The 23,122-nt window shown below is 40.5% G+C and overlaps 1 protein-coding gene across 2 annotated transcripts in view; it reads right to left on the reverse strand.

Moving 5' to 3' along the window:
• Window positions 1–23,122, reverse strand: part of mgat4b (alpha-1,3-mannosyl-glycoprotein 4-beta-N-acetylglucosaminyltransferase B) — a 245,870-nt gene that overhangs the window by 116,158 nt on the left and 106,590 nt on the right. The window contains exon 2 of one of the 2 annotated variants that reach the window (XM_043703125.2): window positions 6,752–6,848. The exons of the other annotated variant lie outside the window; for it this stretch is intronic. Coding sequence (XP_043559060.2) covers window positions 6,752–6,824 — 73 coding nt within the window. The 5' untranslated portion in view covers window positions 6,825–6,848. The remainder of the gene's footprint in view (window positions 1–6,751; window positions 6,849–23,122) is intronic. 2 annotated transcript variants of the gene reach the window in all.

The raw sequence follows: 23,122 nt of genomic DNA on the forward strand, positions 1-23,122 counted from the left end.
AAGCAAATAAGGTAATGTTGTTTAAATGATGCTGTTAAGGTCAGGTTTTATTGTACTAAGTTAAAAATTCAGAAAGGGAACAACATAGACAGAGGGTAAAGCAAAAAACATGGTTTATATTTTTCTATTTACATGAGATTACAGTAATTAATTTCCTACTCTTCAACCCAACAGTTATGAGAGACAAACTGGCTTCGTTTTATTGTAGACACTACCATTAACAAAAAACCTTTGCATTTTCAAATGCACCAATTTTCTGATATAATTGTAGTTTTAAATTTTTGGCTTTTTTTTCTCCACAGGATGCTGTGAAATGTCTGATTCAGAAAGTGGTCCCATAAATCTGCCTTCCTTCTGTCCTTCTACAATCTGCTGCACACACATTTCTGAAAGCAAGCGAGCAACAGATTTAAATCAAATATAATAACTTCACACAGTACACTTTGAATGCATTATTAAATATGATTTGGCATGTGCAAGAAAGCAACATTTCACTCTCTCCTTCAAGAACACTTCTGACAGCAATGAGCAGAATGATAAGGAAGGATTTCTATTTATAGAATCACTTTACCATCGTGAGAGGTGTTTCCAGCCAATGAATTATGTGTAGTCATTAGTTAGGACAAGAAACATAGTAGTCAACCCAAACAGACTAAATTCCTACAAATCGCATTGCAATTAAGGAACATATGTCACTTACCAAATTGTTAGCTTTAGAATAAATATTGGTCAATAAATAGGGAGCATACTCGTGAACTTGCTTGAAGTAATGACCATGAATCATTTAAATTCACCTGAAAAGGTAGAGAGAGCCTTTCTCTGCAACTTACTCAAAAGATGGAAACTCTGGTAGTGCAGCATTTCCTCTGTACCTTGTTATTATTATAATGGTGAGACTTAGAAACTTTCAGTAGCTTCACTGCCATCAATCCTCCTTGCTGGTTTTAGTCTAAACCATTGATACCATGTGAGGAAGGATGCCCACATTAAGACATTGACAGAAGGTAAACTCAATCTTGATGAGCGGTAAATAGGTTTATTACATATTCGTTAATAACCAGTTACGTTACATCTGAGATGAGAACAAAGAATTTTACAGCACAGGAACAAGCCCTTCGGCCCTCCAAGCCTGCGCCAATCCAGATCCTCTATTTAAACCTGTTACCTATTTTCTAAGGATCTGCATCCCTTTGCTCCCTACCCATTCATGTATCTATCTAGATACATCTTCAAATGATGTCATTGTGCCCGCCTCTATCACCTCCACTGGCAACTCATTCCAGGCACCCACCACCCTCTGCGTAAAGAACTTTTCATGCACATCTTCCTTAAAAACTTTTCCCCTCTCACCCTGAACTCGTGACCCCTAGTAATTGAGTCCTCACTCTGGGAAAAAGCTCCTTGCTATCCACCCTGTCTATACCTCTCATGATTTTGTAGATCTCATTCAGGCACCCCCCCCCCCCCCAACTCCCTCTTTCTAATGAAAATAATCCTAATCTACTCAACCTCTATTCGTAGCTAGCGCCCTCCATACCAGGCAACATCCTGGTAAACCACCTCTGCACCCTATCGAAAGCAACCAAAACTGTACATAGTATTCCAAATGTGGCCAAACCAAAGTCCTATACAACTATAACATGACCTGCCAACTTTTGTACTCAATTACCCCATCAGTTGAAGGAAAGCGTGCAGTGTGCCTTCTTGACCACCCTATCGACCCGTTTTGCGACCTTCAGGGTACAAAGGACCTGAATACCCAGATCTCTCTGTACATCAACTTTCCCCAGGGCTTTTCCATTTACCGTATAATGATGGTCTCTCAGGTTCAACACAAGAATAGGCTAATGTTGCTATTATATCTCACACAACTTTGGAAACAAGCAAATTGCTTAGCTCCGGCCAGGAACCACCTACTACATCACTTGGACAAGCTTATCTTGTGGTGTCAGTTAATTCTTTCAGGTACCAACTGTTTTCCAGTGTCAGACTGAATTAGGAACTCAAACTCAACTCAAATAATTCTAGTCTCCTTTTAAATGTGATGGCCTTCATTTGAATTACTCCATATGGTAACAAGTTCGATATTTTTACCACATTCTGGGCAAAGACATTTATACGAAATTTCCCAATTCAATTTATTTGTGACTTGTTATGCTTATGGCCCCTTGTCTGATCTCCATCACAAGTGGAACAATGTTCTCTATGTCCATCATAATGATGAACCACTTGAAGAAACACCTGCCTTGTCTTTTTTTAAAAAAAAAGTTAGTCCCAGCCTGATAGTTATAATACAGAACCAGGAGGTCACAGTCTCAGAATAAGGGGTTGGTCATTGAGGACTAACACAATGAAAACTTCTTCATTCAGAGGATTGTAAGTTTTTGGCATTCTCTACCCTAGCAAGCTATGGATCCTGTTGTTCAGTTAACACATGACAGAAGTCAATGGATTTTTGAATACATGGGGAATTAAGGGATACAAAAGGTAGCTAGGACATTGACACTGAAGTGGAAAAATCAGCCATAACATTACAAGGTCGAAGGGCCTACTCCTACTCCTAGTTCTTGTATTCTCATCTCTTCAGTAAATCCTGCATCTTTGCAATAAGCTTCAAATACTCCTTATAGTACTAAGTTCTACATTCTGACCAAATCTCTGGGAAAGATGATTCCAGACAAATAACAGATGCATTTAAGATTTAGTCAGATAATCCATCTATTTCATCAATTCCTGTATATGTTGGGCAGAAATTTCAATGCCGGCCTGGAATATTTACAAGGTGGACAAAAATTTACAAGCAAAAATTCAGTGTTCTGACAGTGGCTCAAAGCTTTACTATTAAGTTCTCAAAACCTTTCAGGTGGATCAGCTTTTCTAACCTTCAAGGTTGGGAAACACGCAGTGTAGACTTCTTCCTCCAAGTTGTGAATCAGTACAAACATCTTCAATTACTTGACTCCTTCCTAACCAGGATGTTTACTTACACGCAATAATTTAACACTGTCGAGATGAAGCCTCTCCTTGTTCATCAATCATGAAAAATTTCAGTCATCTACAGTCTGGCTTGCTTTTGTAAACTTTTATAGCGTTCGGGGTGAAGGCTGACCAGCATGATTTTCAACTAGGAGAAAGTGAGGTTTGCAGATGCTGGAGATCAGAGTCGAGAGGGTGATGCTGGAAAAGCACAGCAGGTCAGGCAGCATCCGAGGAGCAGGAGAATCTACGTTTCTGACCGGAGCCCTTCATCATGAGGCAACACACTCTCGACAGCATGATTTTCAAACAGTACATTGACTGGTTTCAGACACTTAATAGGTTATTATTACTCAAGTTCCCAAGTTTGGTTAGCTATTCGGTACATGTATTTATTATTTCAACAGCAACAACCTGAATTTATATTGTGCCTTCATTTGGACAATATCACCCAAGGTATTCCAAAGGAGTGTTATCAAACAATATCTGACACTAAGCCATGCAAGCACACATTAGGGCAAGTGACTAAAATCTTGGTCAAAGAGGTACGTTTTAAGTAGTAAGTAAACAAAAAGGGGTATCTAAGGGGAAGATAGGTAAACACAGAAAAATAAAGGAGACCTTAATAGATTAGGAGGATGATCATGCGTAGTATCAACTGTCGCCTTTTTGTGTGATACAAATTTTATTTAGTGCTGTCTGGCTCAACTCTCTCTCTGAAAAAGGTGGGCTGAAGAACACCTTCAAGACAAAATAAAGTTAAACATCACACAACACCAGGTTATAGTCCAACAGGTTTAATTGGAAGCACTAGCTTTCGAAGCACCTCTTCTTCATCAGGTGGTTGTGACACACAGTGGTGCTCCAAAAGCTAGTGCTTCCAATTAAACCTGTTGAACTATAACCTGGTGTTGTGTGATTTTTAACTTTGTACACCCCAGTCTAACACCAGCATCTCCAAATCAAGACAAAATAATGAGGTCTCCAGTGAACTTAAATAATTGCCTCTTAGATTCAAAGTGAGTTGTGAATCAAAAATCTATTCTAACAAATTATAAGGGACACTTGCTTTAGGGAACAGACTCTTCTTCGGTTCTGTGTCTCTCACAAACTGATCAATTATCAAAACTGCAATGTATTAAATTAACTTGGCCTAGCATTTCTTTGAATGGCGATTTTAAAAGCCATTTTGCATTGAAATAGATTTTTTTTTAAAAATCAATACAATGTTGAAACCTTGAACAAAAATGCATCAGGTTAAATGGTACTGATTAATTCTGCTGCATCTTCGAAACCCACTCCTGAAAACATGTGAGAATACCTCCGATCTGCTTTTACTCATCTCAATGCAACAATGCTCATATCCACTACTGAATGAAGTCAGGTGCTCCCAGAGAAACAATTGGTAGTTTTCCAGTGTCTCTTGTCACAGAACCCACTCAAGGTATATGTTTTAAAATTATACACCTGCACAAGTTAACAGATGACCACTCAATCGCAATGTTGTGAAACTTCCAAGTCTCCTTTCAAGCGCCACATATTCTAATTTTGAAAAACATTGGCTGTTTTCATTACCGCTGTGTCCAGAATCCTGAATTTCTCACCCTAAGGGAGGTCTTTCACCACACAGTCAAAGCAGTGGCTCACCATAGCTTCTTCATTCACAAGGATAACTAGAGACAACCATTAATGCTGGCCTTGCCAGTGATGTCACTAACCAGAGAATACCTTTTCTTACCCCTCATTCTTCATATCATAGAATTAAAAAGAAATATACTGTAGCAGATCAAATCCGCCATTTTCGGCCAGGGATTTGAAATAGTTAAAATGTTTTCCCTCCAAGACAAATACCAGACATGCCAAAATGCCATCATAGTAACATATTAGACAAAAATTGCTGAGTTATTTATACTTGAAAATGCTACAACTCTCAGTATCATTTGCCTATCACCTCATGCATACTGGCCCATACTGACTTCTATTCCTGTAATGTTTCACTTTAAAATTCTCATTCTTGTTTTCAAATATTTGATCTTCATCTACTTCCAGCCTTACGACCAGAGATATTTGCGTTTCTCCAATTCTGGTCCACTGTGCAACATAGATTTTCATCACTCCACCACTAATAGCCTTGCCTTCAGCTGTCTGGACCCTGAAATTGCCTTCCTAATCCTCTAGGCCTCTCCCTCACCATGAAGATGCTCCATAAACCAGAATCTCAGAATCGTTACAGTGCAAAAGGAGACCATTTGGAATACTGCAACTGTACCTGATTTTCAAATAATCATCACTATCTACTGCCAATCTTCTGCTTTTTCCACATACCATTCCACACTATATAACTATCTAAATAGTTATTCAATGCCCTTTTGAATGTCTGAATTAACTTGCCTCCACCACATTTCCAGGTAGTTCATTCCATCAACTGACTACTCGCTGAGAATTTTTTCCCCTCATATTACCCTGGCTTTGTTTGCACATCACTTTAAATCTATGTCCTCTCCTTATTCCTTTTACAAGCATGAATCTGCCTCCTTGACTAATCTTTTGGGTATTTATCCCCATTTCTCCTTTAGAGATCAGATTTTGTCTGTTGACAGTTAAGGCACCATACAATAATCTTTTAAATGTTCTTAAAAGTATTCGGGCATCCCTGACTGCACCCACATTTACTAACAATTCCTAGTTGCCATTCAGAAAGTGTGACAAGCTATCTTTTGAAATGCAGCATCTGTGAAAGAATGGAGATATATTTCCAAGACAGGATGGTGAGTGGCCCCAGGGAACTTTCTGGTCGTGGTGCTCCCACAAATCCACTGTCCTTGTTTTTCCCAGGTGATTGAAGTTGTAGATATGAGAGTTGCTGTTGAAGGAAATTTGGTGAATTGCATTTTATAGATGAGAGTTGCTATTGAGTGTCAGTGGTGGAAGAAGTGAATAAATCTTGATGTTGGTGGCTGTGGTACCAATAAAAAGGCTGCTGAGTACAAGTATTGTTTGGGCTACACTCATAGGAACACCAATTAGGAGCTGAAGTTGACAATTCAGCCCTTCAAGCCTCTTCACTCATTTAGGCAAGTGGGGAGTATTCCATCATACTCCATAAGATTAGCCTAATAACAAATTTAACAGATCAATTTAAAGCAAGAACTATTGAAACTCATCAAACAAATATAGAATGTAATCTTGGTTATCAAAATTTTAACATTATGCAGCACCTTTGGATTTAAGTTATTATTTGATGACCTGGATCACAAACTGTTCAGCTCTTAACCAGAAAGTGACATGAATCTAACAAGCTTCGATCAAATTAAGATTAGACAGATTTATTTCTGAAATTAATATTTGTTGATGTTAACATATGGGAATGCCACACCTTTGAAATCACACAAAAATTAGAAACAGAAAGTTGTTGGGTCAAAAATATGAAACTCCCATGTGGGACCATCTTCACACAAGGATTACAAGGTGGGGAGGATTGAAAGACAGCAGGTATGGAGAGGGAATGGCGAGAGAAAGATGGAGCAGGAGGAAGAGAAGAGGAAGAAGTGGTGACATTTGCATAGCAGTAAATGTCATTGGATTAGTAATCCAGAGGGCCTGGCTCATGATCTGGAGAAATGGGTTTAAATCCGATGGAAAAATCCTATGAAATAAAAAAAAAAGTATTTCAAAATCTGAAATTGAAAGCTACTATCTGGAATGAAAATTATTTATTATTTAAACCCAACTAGATCATTAACACCCTTTAGTGAAGGAAAACAGCTATTCTTACCTGGTCTGGTTGGAAAGTGACCAATGTTCTCTCTAAGTTGGCAGATGCCCTGCCACTTGGAGGGTCCATGCATGCTGATAACATGGACTAGTCACTGCTGGAAGGAAAAGTTAATGAGGACATAGTCAGTGACTACAGAAATATGACTGACTCCTAAATGCAGTCTGAAATGGACTATCAAATTATTCAGGTCAATGGCAACTGGGAGTAAACAGCAAATGTTGCCAGTGATACCTATATCCATGGAAGAATGTTAACAAAGGGAAGGGCCAGGATGGAAAAAGGGGCGGTGGGGATGGGGAGGTTAAAGACACAGAGGAGGAGAAATAGAAGGGGGTGAGAGAAGAGTAGAATTCACTTTTACTTGGCAACAGGTAAGGAAACATGACCTAAAAAAAGTGAGTGGAGTTATCACCAGGCTGACCTAAAATTGACGTGTTAACCTGGTGAAGTTATAACACACAATGCAAGCCATACAGAGGAAGCAGGATGCATTAGGTGTGCTAAACAAACCCACAACCAAACGGATCAGGCCTAAGCTCTGCAGTGGTGCTGCATCCGATCATCAATGGCGGTGGATAATTAAATAACTACCAGGAGATGGAGCTTCTTCAACGACAGGGGAGCCTAGCACAGTCGAGGACGATGATACATTTCTGCCTTCTCTGAAGGCACTAGAAGCTACAAAGACAATAGGTATCATCAACAATACTAAAGATTTGTGTTTCAAGACTCTGACTAAAGTGATCTATGGCTACTACATTGGCATTGACCGGTCAGTGTGGAATATTACCGAGCTATGTCCTCTGTACAAAAAGCTTGACTGGCACCCCATCCAGAACCATCAATATTCTCTGCCTTCAGTAACAATGCACAGTGGCAGCAATGTGTGCCATCCATAAGACTGGAGTAACATATGAAGGGGCCTGAGAAGCAACTTCCAAATCCACAACCTCTACCACCTAGATGGCCAAAGACAGCAAATTAATGTTAATACAGCCATCTGCAGGTTCTCCTCTCAGCCACACACTACCCTGACCTGAAATGATATGTTAATTCCCTTACTGTCACTAGGTCAAAATCCTGGTGCATTATCTCTTAACAGTGCAATTGGCATGCCTACGCACCAAGGACTGCAGTGATTCAAGAAGATAGCTCACCACCATCTTGTCCATTGCAATTAGGGATTGGCAGTAAATGCTGGGTTAACTAATATGTCCACAGCTCCTGAACAAATAACAAGTGGCTAAACAAATGAATTTGAGGAAGTTTACAAATTCTTAGCTAAATTATGTTCACAATTTCAATGAAGCTTTTCTTTTCAGACATCTTCCCTGGTTAATTTTCTGATGAAAACCTGCTTCAGTCTCCAATGACTATTGTCACAAGTACCCAAATAATGATCATTTGTACTTTTATTTCTAATATGTAGAGTAATGAATTAGATTTCCCAAATTATTCTCAAGAGCACAATAAAAGAGAATTAGAAAGTGTGCCGATGTACAATTGCAAAGCCAAAATGCAACAATTTGTGAAACATGGGCATTTGGGAGAGATCCAACACAGTAAGATTTGGATTTAACTTGCTGAATCATGAGACGTAGCAACATTTGCAGTAACTCAGTCAAAGTTTAGAATATGGATTGATGCATCTAAGTCAGAGTAAAGAGCTCAGATCAAATAAAGTACAAACACCATGATGTAGGAAAGAAAATGTTAATACACAGAGGTTCCAGGAATTGCATTAAGCATGCCAATTTACTCTATTCAGGATCAATAATGCAAAGAACAATAGAATGGACATTATATTACTAGACAATGGATTAATCATCTGAAGTTGAGTGTTCAAATTTCATCACTGTAGTTGAGATTCAAGTTCAGTTAATAAAACATTATGAAAACCATTGCTAAAGTCCTTTAGGGAAAGAAATCTACTGTCCTTGTTCAGTCTGATGCTTAAGTGCAATTAGATCAGATCCACTGCAACAGCTTGAATCACAGAACATAACAGCGCAGTACAGGTCCTTCGGCCCTCGATGTTGCACCGACCTGTCATACCAATCTGAAACCCATCTAACCTACACTATTCCACGCACGTCCATATGCTTGTCCAATGACGACTTAAATGTACTTAAAGTTGGTGAATCTACTACTGTTGCAGACAAAGCATTTCAAATCCTTATTACTCGGAGTAAAGAAACTACCTCTGACATGTGTCCTATATCTATCACCCCTCAATTTAAAGCTATGGCCCCTCGTGAGTGCTGTCACCATACTTGGAAAAAGGCTCTCCCTGTCCACCCTATCTACCCTCTGATTATCTTATATGTCTCTATTAAGTCACCTCTCAACCTTCTTCTCTCCAACGAAAACAGCCTCAAGTCCCTCAGCCTTTCCTCGTAAAACCTTCCCTCCATACCAGGCAACATCCTAGTAAATCTCCTCTGCACCCTTTCCAAAGCTTCCACATCCTTCCTATAATGCAGTGACCAGAACTGTACACAATACTCCAAGTGCGGCCACACCAGTTTTGTACAGCTGTAGCATAACCTCATGGTTCCAGAGCTCGATCCCTCTATTAATAAAAGCTAAAACACTATGTCTTCTTAACAACCCTGTCAACCTGGGTGGCAACTTTCAAGGATCTGTGTACCTTGACACAGAGATCTCTCTGCTCATCTACACTACCAAGAATCTTACCATTAGCCCAGAACTTTGCATTCTGGTTACTCGACCAAAGTGAATCACCTCACACTTGTCTGCATTAAACTCCATTTGCCACCTCTCAGCCCAGTTCTGCAGCTTATCGATGTCTCTGTGACGTACAACATCCTTCATTACTATCCACAACTCCACCAACCTTAGTGTCGTCTGCAAATTTACTAACCCTTCTACGCCCTCATCCAGGTAGTTATAAAAATGACGAACAGCAGTGGACCCAACACCGACCTTTGCAGTACACCACTAGAATCGTAGCTATCTTTTTAAAGCACACCATAAACCAGTCAGCTCAGGGCAATTGAGATGGGCAAGCATCGTCACCTTGCCAATGACACTCCTATCCTGTGACCGAAGTTTTAAGAGAAAATTGGTAGTGAGACTCATTTTAAATTCTTTAGGTGTTTGCAAAACCTTTATTCATTAACTGGATGTATTTTCAAGACTATAACTGGAATTGAATTAATGATGCAAATATTTCAACTCAATCCCCTGTAGTTACTCTACACCATAACCACTGCAAAACTGAACATTCTCCTTCTTCAAAAGGAAACAACTTGGAAATAACTCATTAATACTTGTGCATTTGTGCTTATGTAATTTACATCAAATTCCTTTATGTCTCATTGTGCAGGAAGTATAGGATGCCATTCAGTCCTTCAGGAGGATCCACCATTTAGTTCAACCACAGCTGATCTCTATCTCAATGCTATTAAGCCACTTTTGTACCATACCTCTCAATACCTTTCCCAATAGAGAAGGTAATGTATTTGAACTAAATCTACTAATGTGCTACTAAAATACCAAAAGGGCATAGACTTACAATTACATTCAAGTCATTTAAGATAGAAATGTTTGTTTTCAACATAAAAGGCAATGCAAACCTTTAAACTGTTTCTCCAAAAGGGCACTTTCTCTGTTACGGAAACCTAGAAACAAGGTTGCTCCAAAGAGATTTAGGGGTTAACCCAAGGTAGTTTATCATGGAGTAGTTAGGGCTTAACTTTGTTATCCAAAACTATTAAAGAATATAGGGCAAAGGTACATATAAGGGGTTATGTCACAGGTGGTGCACAAACTCATTGAATGGCAGATGATTCAGAGTCGAGAGCTAAATGGTCAATTCCAGTTCTCTTGATCATTATCGATGTTGGGTGGGGGTGTCAATTGAAATTTCCAACACCAAGATTGCTCATTATGTTAGGAATATGTCCCCAACATCCTTTCTGATAGATTTGTAAGATATTCATACATAAACCAGGCCTGAAACTAATTAAAGAAACAAAAACTGCAGTCAAGGCTAATATTGTTCAACCTATACAAACCTATCAGACTAATTTATTCATTCATCATTAAACACTATTTTTATATTGATGGTGCAAAAAATAAGATATCTTCTCCCAATGGCCTCATTAGTCTCTGGTTCCCCTCCATCCCCCAAGTTAAGGGCATGGAATATGTTACTGACTTTTGCATTCTATCTAAAGGTTTGCGAAGTTTTGCAAAAATTCCATTAAAACTGTTATAACTCAACAATTTGTGTGAATAACCAAATTGCAATAAAGCAATGTAAAATTACATGACAAATTTCACAAAATCATTGAGTGAAACAGCGCAGGAGGCTGCCATTCGTTTTGGGTTTTTCAAAGAGCAATTCGTCTAGCCTCACTCCCTACCACCACCTCACGGCCTCCCTCCCCCCACCACCCAAACCAACCTTTTCCACAGCTCTATTTTTCTCTTCACATAATTATTCATTTTCCTTTTGAAGAACTTGACACTATCTGCCCCCACCACACTGCATAAAAATGTTTTTCCTCATGTCGCCAATGCTATTGTTGCCAAATCACCTTAAATTGGTTTCCTCTGGTTCTTTATTCCTCTATCTACTCTCCCCTGACTGCTCATGATATTGAATCTCTCTATAAAATCTCCTGTAAGCTGTCTCTTAAGCAAGGGAAAAGTTCCATCTTTTCCAATCTACCATCATAACTGCAGTTCTTTATCCCTTGAGCCATTTTTGAATAAATTCACTTCCTTCCGGCAGTTTAATGCCCAGAACTGAGCACAATACCCAGTTGTGGTCAAGCCTACATTTAGTGCCTTGTCATCTTCAATGACTTGCTCATATACAATTCTAGATTTATAAAAATTCAGTCTTAGGATGTGGATGTTGCCGGCTAGGCTAGCATTTATTACCAAACTCTAACTGCCCAGAATGTAGTTAAGAATCAACCACATTGCTGTTGTTCTGGAGTCACATGTAGGCCAGACCAAATAACAGTTTTCTACCCTAACAGACATGAGTGAACCAGATTGGTTTTCCTGACAATCGACTGCAGTTACATGGTCAGCACTAGATTTTTTTAAAATAATATATTTTAAGAAAAAATAATTTTTAAATATTACAACAAATACAAAACAATGCAATTCAAAACAGTACAAAAATAGTACAAAACTAAACCCAAAAATAAAAAAAAATTCCCCAACCCACCCTCCTATACAAATGTATAAACATATATAGAGAAGTATAGAATTTAAAAGACCTAAACTAGCTATTTAACTAACTAAATAAATACCTAACAACAAACAATTAAATAGTAATAACTCAGCCCAGCCAAACAAAACAGTCATACCTTCACAGTTCCTCCTCTCTGGATATTGGACTCATGAAACACAATCGTTATGGCTATATAAAAGCCCTTGTTAGTGTGGCAGATAAATCTGTGTCCAGGTATTTCAAAAAGGGTTGCCACATCTTGTAAAAATTCTCAGTTTTGTGGTATGCCATATTTGTGAGAAAATCCAGGGGAATATGCTCCACAACAATCTTCCGCCAACCCGACAGGCCTGGGGGGTTTTCTGATATCCAACCTAGCAAGATATTCTTCCTTGCACAGAATGTAAGAATATTGAAAAGTTTTTCCTTACGCGAGTCTGCAGGAAATACAATGGGTGGGAGCGAAATAGCTTTGAACAGCCAATCCAGAACTTGAGTAATGAATATGCCCAAATACACAAAACCCCCCTGTGACCACCTAAATGGGAATCTATAGTCACACTCAAGAGCCAACTCTTTCGTAAGACCACCCATAGGCATAGTCTCTGATTTAGCAAAATTAACTTATACCCTGAAAAAGCACCAAACGCGTGAACGCATTGTATCAGGCAAGGCACTGAGACTGCTAGATTTGTCAAGACAATTAGATCATCATCTGCATACAGCGAGATCTTATGTAATTTTGACCCCACTTCTGGAGCTGATATATTGAGATCCCCACGAATGGCCTCTGCCAACGGTTCAATCACCAACGCAAAAAGTAATGGTGAAAGGGGACAGCTCTGCCGGCTGCCCCTAGAAATATTAAAATTACTTGATCGTACCCCGTTGGTAATGACCACAGTGAGAGGTACACTGTAGAGAACCTTTACCCATCTTATGAAAACTTCGCCCAGACCAAACCGGTCTAGAGAATAGGAAAGGTATGGCCACTCAACTTGGTCAAATGCCTTCTCTGCATCTAAAGAAATCACCAATCCCTGTATTGACTGCTGTTGGCATGCTTGAATTACGTTAAGCATTCTCCTAACGTCATTGGAGGATCTGCGACCCTTTGTGAAGCCCGTCTGATCCTCTTTAATAATAGAGGGTAACAGTCTCCAGCCTTAAAGCAAGAGCCTTAAAGTCCACATTTAAGAGCGAGATGGGCCTGTATGAAGCACAGTCTTCCGGATCCTTCCCTTTTTTAAGGATAAGTGAAATATTGGCCCCTCTGAGATGGTGGGAGAGGAACATGACTGTATGAATCATTGAACATATTCAGCATCGGGTCTGACAGTATACTTATAAATTCCTTATAGAATTCACTGGGAAGTCCATCAGGACTGGGTGCCTTTCCACTCTAAATCTGCCTCAGCTTCCTGCACTTCTGGCTCTGATAATGGAGCATTGAGAAAGGACTGTTGCTCGGGAGTCACACCCGGGAGCTTCAGAGATCTAAAAAAGGATTCCATTTTGGCCTGCCCCTCCTCACAATTCTCAGACTGATATAACTTAGAGTAGAATCTCTGCAACGCCACATTAATCTTTTTAGAATCACATGTTAGGTTCCCAGACTCTTCCCTAATCGCTGTAATGGTTTGTGGGACACTTCTCTTTTTGGCAAGGTATGCTAAGTATTTGCCTGGCTTGTCACCATGCTCGTATAACCTTTGCTTTGCAAAAGCCAGCTCCTCCTTTGCAATCTGCATGAGCACGGAATTTAGTGTAGACCGCAGTGCCGTAATCTTCTGTAGTTTGACCAACGAGGATCTGTCAAAATAGGCCTACACGTGCTTCAAGGAGACGTTGCTGCTCACCCTTCTGCCGCTTCCTACTTGTGGGATATGAAATAACTAACCCTCTGGCATAAGCTTTGGCAGTTTCCCAGAGAACAGATGAGCTATCAACCGAGCCTATGTTGACATCTAGGAATGCCTGAAATTCCCTAGAGAAATACTCCACAAACTTGCTGTCCATGAGAATAAAGAGGTCCATTCACCAATACCTTGAATCCACTGTAACATCCTTAATTTTAACCATGAGGTACACTGGAGCATGATCAGAGATGGCAATATTACCAATCATACAAGATGCCACCAGATCCAGGGTTACCGCAGGGGTCAGAAAAAAAAAAACAATCCTCGTGTGACATCTGTGCGGATAGGAGAAAAACGTGAAATCCCTACCTGTAGGGTGGAGACACCTCCAGAGGTCCACCAATCCTAATTCCCCACACAAACACAATAATTGTTTAGTTTGTGCAGAGGGTATCGAGGGACCTTTAGGCAACCTGTCTATTGTGGGGTCCATGAGGCAGTTAAAATCTCCCCCTATAACGATGTGCCGAGACTTGAGACTTATCGATTTAGAAAAAGCATCAACCAAGAATTTAAGAGGATGAGGTGGGGGACAATAAACATTTAAAATGCCATATTCTTCCCCATTTATCAAGGCTTTAAGAATTACAAACCTCCCAGATATGTCTTTAACACATTCCAACTTAAATGAGAGATTTTTCCTTACCAATATAGCCACTCCCCTACTTCTGGTATTAAATGATGAAAAATAAACTCGGTCAAAGCCATTCTGCTGTAATTTCAGATGCTCCTTTTCATCCAAAGGGGTCTCCTGTAACAAAGCAATATCCACCTTCTCCTTTCTAAGACTCAAGAGTACCTTCTTCCTCTTAATTGGTGAGTGACTTCCCTGGATATGCCAGGTATACCATTTAATCAAATCATTAGCCATAATCTTCGGCAATTACATTTAAATTCCAGAGAGGAGGAACCTGAACCATAAATTGCTGAGCCTTAGCCAAATATAAAAACTACATAAAAACTAAAACCACTACATTTAACAAACATACAAAATTATTAAAAATAAAAAACAAAAACCAGAAAACAAACCAACATATAAAGCGCCAATAGCACTGATTAGAGGAACTCACCCCCTGCCCGGAGGGGGCAACTACCCATCCTGAACTGCCCATAAATGGGCATCTAATCATCTCAACCACCTTCACTTCTCCCAGCTAGAGCCGCATTGCAAGCGCAAGCTAAAAAGAATAAACACCCCAAAGAATATCAATCTGAACTTAAAAAAAATTATTTTATTAAAAAAAGGGAATAAATACCCCACCCATTCTTTGGTATGTCCTAACTTAGAAATTTAAAATGTACATCTTAACCACCGCCAGACATAGTCTGAACCAAAATTATTATCAATAGAGGAAAAAAAAAAGGGGAAAAACAAAGCTCCAACTGGATTTCCTCCATTACTTTTACAGAATGATAAACGCATACCCAAGCAACAATATTTATACATAGTACAATTGTTTAAATTAGGTTAGATTGTCCACAAAGTCTCTTGCCTTCTCCGATGTGTCAAAGAGATGCATGGATCCATCTAAGGTGATCCGAAGCACTGCCGGATATCTCAGAGTACTGAATCCCAAGCTCCTTCAATCTTCTCTTGACACCATCATACGATTTTCGTTTCTGGATCACCGCTGCTGAAAAGTCCTGAAAAACATGACCTTAGACCCCTTGTAAATTAGGGCCTTTGGATCCTTCCCCTGGAGTCTGGAAGCCTCCATGATGGAACCGCACCAGGAAAGGACGAGGGCGTTGACCCAGACCCGACCTCCGTGCTGCGACCCGGCGAGCCCTCTCTATCTTCAATTCTCTCATGCCAATCTCTAAGTCAAGGAATTTCGGAAGCCAATCTTCAACAAATTCCGCAGGCTGCTCACCTTCCTTACCCTCAGACAGACCGATGATCCGAATGTTTTTTCTCCTATCACTGTTTTCAAGATCATCCACTTGGTCACGCAAATTACAAACCTGCGTCTTCAGGGCTTGGATCTCTTCCTTGAATGAACTGGCATCAGCTTCCATCACTGTGACCCTGTGCTCCACCTCATCCGTCCTCTTCTCCAGGTCTCCCAGCTGCAGCTCATGCTTCTGCAGCATGAGACTCTGAAGCCAGATTCTCTTCAATCTGTTTCCCCAACATCTCGCGAGATTTCGAGAGCTGGTTCACCAGGTCCTGGAGAGTAATCAGCTCCGAGGCTGCTGCAGGCTGAGCTGCAGGCCCGGCCGCACATGCTTCTCCTCCCTTTTTAGGCATTTCTGGACAGCTGAAAATACAGGTAAGTCAATTTTTAAATGTTTCTTGGAGCTCCACAATCTTTCCAACGCCACAAGAAATCCTAATGACCTGGTTTGGGCGGGTTAAAGGACCGTCCTGCTCCTGCTGCAATGCGAAGCTCTGCAATGTGATCTTCTCAGATCGCCGCCATCTTAGATCCCCCAGCACTAGATTCATAATTCCAAATCTTTATTGAGTTCAAATTCCAGTATCTGCCACAACGGGATTTGAACCTGGATCTCCAAGACATTACATGGGTTTCTGGATTCATCATTGAGCGATAATTTCAATAGGCCATCATTCCCCATTCTGTTCACGTATCTCCTTCAGAATTGCATCTTTTTAATAGTATGCATCTCCTCATTCTTCCCATAAAAACAAATCACTCCATACTCCTATGTTTAAATGTCAGCTGCCACATACCCACTCATTCAATCAGCCTAAGTCCTCTGAAGTTTATCACCAGCTTCCTCAGTTCACACACTTCCAGGTTGTATCAGCCACAAAATTTGAAAAATACTCTACACACCAACATCTGGGCCATTAAATCAGTCCAACAACCAAGACAAGCCTGAAGCATTTACAACATACCTCAGTCTGACGTCTAGGTGAACAATCCATCACAGCCTCCCCTGGAGGTCCCCAGTATCACAGATACTAGTCTTTAACCATTCGATTCACTCTATGTGAGATCAAGAACATTGTCAGGCACTGAGTACTGCCTGACAATATTCCAGTAATAGTACCGTTCCAGAACTTGCCAAGCTCCTCGCCAAGTTGTTCGAGTACAGCTACAGCACTGGCAATTATCCGTACAGTGGAAATATTGCCCAGTTATATCCTGTACACAAAAGGCAGGACAAATCCAACCCAGCCAGTTATTATCCCATCAGTCCACACACCATCATCAGGAAGTAACTGAAGGTGCCATCAATAATGCTATCAAGCAGTCCTTACTCAGCAATAACCTGCACGTTGACATTCAATTTGAATTTGATCAGGACCACTCAGCTCCTGACTTCATTACAGCCTTGGTACAAATATGGACAAGACAGTGAATTCCAGAGGTGAAATGAGAGAACTGCCCTTTACAACAGGACCACATATTAGTGTAGCATCAAGGAGCCAGAGCGAAACTTAAACCATTGGGAATTGGAGGGAAAACTATCCACTGGTCAGAATTGTACATTGAACAAAAAGATGGTTGTAGTTGTTGGAGGTCAATAATCTCAGCTCCAAGGCATCTCAGTAAGAGCTTCTTGGTCCAGCCATCTACAGATCCTACATCATACAGTCAGAAGTGGGAATGTTCACTGACAACTACACATTGTTCAGAGCCAATTGTGAAGTGGCCCATGTCCAAATTCAGCAAGACCTGGACAATATTTATATTTGGATTAACAAGTGTTAAGCAACATTTTGTGCCACAAAGGGGAAGGTGGTAGCTTAGTAGTTTCATTGCTAGACTATAAATCCAGAGACCCAGGTAATGTTCTGGGGTCCCAAGTTTGAATCCCGCTACAGCAGATGGTGGAATTTGAATTTTAAAAAAAATCTGGAATTAAGAATCTACCGATGCCTGTGAAACCATTATCGATTGTTGGAAAAACCCACCTGGTTCACGAATGTTCTTCAGGGAAGGAGATCTGCCATCCTCACCTGGTCTGGCCTACATGTGACTCCAAACCCACAATGATGTGATTGATTCAATTCCCTCTGAAATGGCCTAGCAAGGCATGCAATTGTACAAGTCGCTACAAAGTCTCAAAGAAATAAAACCAGATAGACCACCAAGCATCGACCTAGACCCCGGAAAAGACAATGGTGGAAACAGCCCTGTCGACCCTGAAAAGTCGCCCTCACGTGGCTAGTGCCAAAACTGGGTGAGCTCTCTCAAAGACGAGTCAAGCAACATCTTGACATAATCATGGAATTATACCTGACAGACAATATCGCAGATGCCACCATCACCATCCCTGGATATGTCTAGTCTCACTGTCAAGACAGACCCAAGCAGAGGTGGCGGAACTGTGGTATTTAGTAGGAAGGGAGCTGATGTGAGAGTCCTCAACATTGACTCCAGACTCCATGAGGTCTCGTGGCTTCAGGGCAAGGAAACATGGGCAAGGAAACCTCCTACTGATTACCATGTACCATCCTCCCTCAGCTGATGAATTGGTTCTCCTCCACATTGAATAACACTGGAGGGAGCACTGACGATGGGTGGGGATTTCAACATCCATCACCAAAAGTAGCTTAGCAGTAGTACTACTGATCGGGTTCTAAAAGACATAGTTGCTAGACTGGGTCAGTGGCAGGTGACAAGGGAACCAACAAGAGGGAAAAACACACTTGACCTCATCCATACCAACCTGGCGGCTAGAGATGCATCTGTCCAGCAGAGTATCAGTAAGAGCAACCACTGCACAGTCCTTGTGGAGACGAAGTCCTGTCTTCACACCTCTACCATGTTGCGTGGCAATATCACCTTGCTAAATGGGACAGACTTTGAACAGATCTAGCAACTCAAGATTGGGCATCCATGAAGTGCTGTGGGCAGTCAACAGCATGAGAATTGTACTCCATCACAATCTGTAACCTCGTGGCCCTGCATATCCCTCAATCAATCATTACTGTCAAGCTAGGGGTTCAGAGGAGAGTGCAGGAGGGCAAGTCAGCAGCAGAAGCACCAGACATACCTGAAGATGAGGTGTCAACCTGGTGAAGCCACCAAACAGGACTACTTGCATGCAATAATAGAAGCAGCAAGTGATAGACAGAGCTAAGCGATCCCACAACCAACAGACTAGATCTAACCTTTGCAGTCCTGCCACATCCAGTCGCAAATGGTGGTGGACGATTAAGCACCTCATTGGAGGAGGAGGTTCTACAGATATCCCCAATGATGAAGAGCCTGCACATTAATGCAAAATAAAATGGTGAAACATTTGCAATCTTCAGCCAGAAATGCCAAGTGGATGATCCATCTCAGCCTCCTTAGAGGTCCCAGCATTACAGATACTGGTCTTCAGCCAATTCGATCCACTCCACATGATATCAAGAAACCGTTGGAGGCACTGGCCTTAACAACATTCCGGCAATAGTATTGAAGACTTGTGCTCCAGAATGTGCTGCATCCCTAGCCAAACTCTTCCAGTACAATTACAACTGGCAATGTGGAAAATTGCCCAAGTATGTCTTGTACATAAAAAGCAGACAATATCCAACCCAGCCAATAACTGCCCCTCAGTGACATTCAGTTTGGCTTCTGCCAGGGCCAGTTAGTTCCTGACCTCATTATAGCCTTGGTTCGAACAAAAGAACAGAATTCTGAAGGTACAGAGAGCGCGAGGGAGCAAGCCCCCACAACACTCAAGAAGCTTGACACCATCCAGGACAAATTAGCCCACGTGATTGGCACAGCATCCATAAGCATCCACTCCCTCCACCACTATCCATAAATGCACTGCAGAAATTCAAAGACCTTTAGTCAGCAATTTCCAAACCCATCTCCACTTCCATTTACAAGGATAAGGGCAGCGGATATATGGGAACACCAGCACCTGTAAGTTCCATTCCAAGCCACTCACCATCCTGACTTGGAAATATATCACTGTTACTTCGCTGTCACTGGGTCAAAGTCCTAGAACTCCCTCCCTTATGGCATTGTGGGTCAACCCACAGCAGGTGGACTGCCATGGTTCAAGAAGGCAGCTCACCATGACATTCTCAAGGACAACTAGGGACAGACAATAAATGCTTGCCAGCCAGCGGCACTCATATGCCATAAAATGAATTTTTTTTTTAAAAAAACACATGCTCCAGGAAATGACCATTACCATTGACCAGAAACTGAACTGGACTAGCTATATCAAAACCATATCTACAAGAACAGGTCAGGGCTAGGAAGCCCACAGTGAATAACTCACCTCTGACTCCTCAATTCCACATTCTGAGAAACCTGGAATGGGTAGTATTTGCGAGCTTTTAACTACAAAAACCAAACTGTCTCACCAAACCTCATTCCTGTAACTTACTCCTTGCTCTGTACCCTTCACCCTACTCTAAATGAAAATGCACACTCTGGAAATTCCTGTCTCTGACTCTCCACATCTTCCTCCTATTTTTAAATAGCCATTCTCATTGCTCTCCTCTGACCCAGTTTTACTAATTTTTTTGTCACAATCTCCATTCATGGTTTGGTGTCCATTCACTTCTAAACACACTGATGTGCTGTTTGCATATGTTGATGCTATACAAATGCAACATGTTGTGGTGATGTTCTGTTAAGGGCTCATTCACATTGATTAGAATATTCTAACATATCAAAACACTTAACTTTTTGAACTCACAAATATAAGAAGGATCCAGATAATGAAACAATACCCCATTAATTAAGCAATTTCCCAATACCATTTTTACAAATCGGTGAACAGAGAGAAATTTAAATTAAAAAAAAATCAACTGTTAATCTCCATCCAAAGCAGATAACTGATTAAAATTACCTGGAAAAAAACTGATATCTCATTATAGAGCGTTATAGCACTGAAGATTTTTCTCGACGAATGCAGAAAGTTTGATTAGTATATATCAGTGTTGTAAAACCTTATGCTTCTATTCAACCCATTGTACCCAGTTGGTTGCAATTTTTCCCTTTAAGTATTTAGCCAATTCCCTTGACAAAGTTACTACTGAATCTGCTTTCACCACCCCCTTCAGGCAGTGTGACCCAGATCATAATAACTCGCTGCCTGTTCTTTTGTCAATTACTTGTGTTCTCTGGTGACCAGCTCTTTTGTCACTGGAAACATAATTTCTCTGATTTGGTTGATTGAAAGCCTTCTTGATTTTGAATACCTCTATTAAATCACCCCATAACACACACTGTTCTAAAGAGAACTGCAGCAGCTTCTCTTGTCTCCGCATGACTGAAGCCTTTCATCCCCGATATCGTTTTAGCAAATTTCCTTGCACTGTCTCTATAGCTTTGACAGCCTTCCCAAAGCAGGGTGCCCAGCATTGGACACAATACACTAGCTAGACCTGATGATTTATGATGCAATGTTGATGACAGAAACAAAGAGGTCTGTAAACATTCTGCTCATCTTACTTCAAAATTTTTAAAGCATCAATACAACCAGACATCCTTGTAACCTGAGCACGTAACCGAGTTCAATAACTGCCTGTCAGTTAGAATATAAGAATCTATTTGTCAATGTAACAATATAGTTTTAAATAGACATTTTTGTATCAAGCAAAGAATAACATTTGACAGACTATTCAATCTTTAGAAATTAATTTGATGGCCTATTCTTTTATATTTTTGAAGTAATTCAACATGGGAATGGAGTTGTTGAAATTACAAAACAGACTTCAAACCGCTCATTTCCTGGAATTAATGAGTAACACTCAGAATATTGTGCATTTCAGTGCTACATTGAGGTGCTGGTTTTTGGCCAAGATAGTAAATGAAAGTTCTATCTGCCCTTTTGGGTGGTTGTAAAACATCCCAATCACTCACTGAAGAAAAGTAAAGGAGTTCCCCTCACTGTAGTGATCAGGGGGTGCAGAATCAGGAGTCACAGCATAAGGAGATAGGAAAGACCATTTTTTTTGGGGGGGGGGGGGGGGGGGCAGATGAGGAAAACTTTCTTCACCTAGAAAGAGGTGAACCTGTGAAATTTGCTACCACAGAAAGCAATCGAGGCCAAACATTATAGAAGATTTTTCTACACACGAATGTAAGAAGTTTAACGTAGGAAATTTTAATCTTTATCCAAAGTGGATAGTTGGTTAACAGTTGATTTTTAAATTTAAATTTCTCCTTGTTCACACATTTTTAAAAGTGGGATAGGGAAATTGCTTAATCAATGAGGTATTGTTTCATTGTCTAGATCCGTCTTAAATTTATGTGGGTTCAAAAAGTTGCCAAATGTTTTGATATGTTAGAAAATTCTAAATCAACATAAATGATTGTTCACAGAACATCACAACATGTTGCATTATAACAAGGAGTTGGATAGAGCACTTGGGCCAAAGGGATCAAAGGATGTGGGGAGAAAAAGTGGGAACAAAGTATTGAGTTGGATGATCAGGTTTGATCATCATGAAAAGCGGAAGAGGCTTGAAGGGCAGAACAGCCTCTTCCTGTTTTCTTTGTTTCTATGTATTCCATTGCTGAAATGAAACTTTTCTACGTACAAATTGCCTGCTAGGGTGTTTTGGTTCAGAGGCTACTGTGCTGGATATAAATTAAATTACTTTGGCATTTTGACACAATTAAAACAAGATGAAAATACTACTTATTTCCATTGTGTTATCTTTTGAAGTGAAGATGGACAAGTCAAAATGTTCACTCATGTTGTGAAATGGACAGTCAAGCCCATTGAGGAAGAACTAAAGGATACAAGCCAAAACATCTCTTCCTTACAGATGCGATTATAGGACAATAACTGAGTAAGTGAGAAAAACAAACTTAAAATGGCTCAGGAGTTAGAGAATCTCAGAATTATTATAGCACGGAAGGAAGGTATTCTGTCCATCGTGTCTGCACCAGCTGGTGGGGCATTATAACTAGTGCCAATTTTCTGCCGTTTACCTGCAACTCTGTACATTGTTGCTATTTAAATAGCTGAAAATGTGTTGCTGGAAAAGCGCAGCAGGTCCGGCAGCATCCAAGGAACAGGAGAATCGACGTTTTGGGCATAAGCCCTCTAAAATAGTAAGGAAAAGGAAAAACCACATCTATAAGTTAAAGTTCTAAATTAGAGGAAAGCCAACTTTGATGGTATTGGACAAGAACTCTTGAGGCGCAGTGGTATTGTCTCTACCCACTAGAATGAGACACCTGGGTCCAAGTCCCATCTGCTACAGAAGTGTATAATAACATCTCTAAACAGCTTGATTAGGAAAAATAGGTTAATTTTTTTGGGGTGGTACAGTCGCTCAGTGGTTAGCACTGC

Source organism: Chiloscyllium plagiosum, unplaced genomic scaffold, assembly GCF_037043375.1.
Source record: "Chiloscyllium plagiosum isolate Xiang-an unplaced genomic scaffold, Cpla_swu_hap1 HiC_scaffold_16, whole genome shotgun sequence".
Lineage (NCBI taxonomy): Eukaryota > Metazoa > Chordata > Chondrichthyes > Orectolobiformes > Hemiscylliidae > Chiloscyllium > Chiloscyllium plagiosum.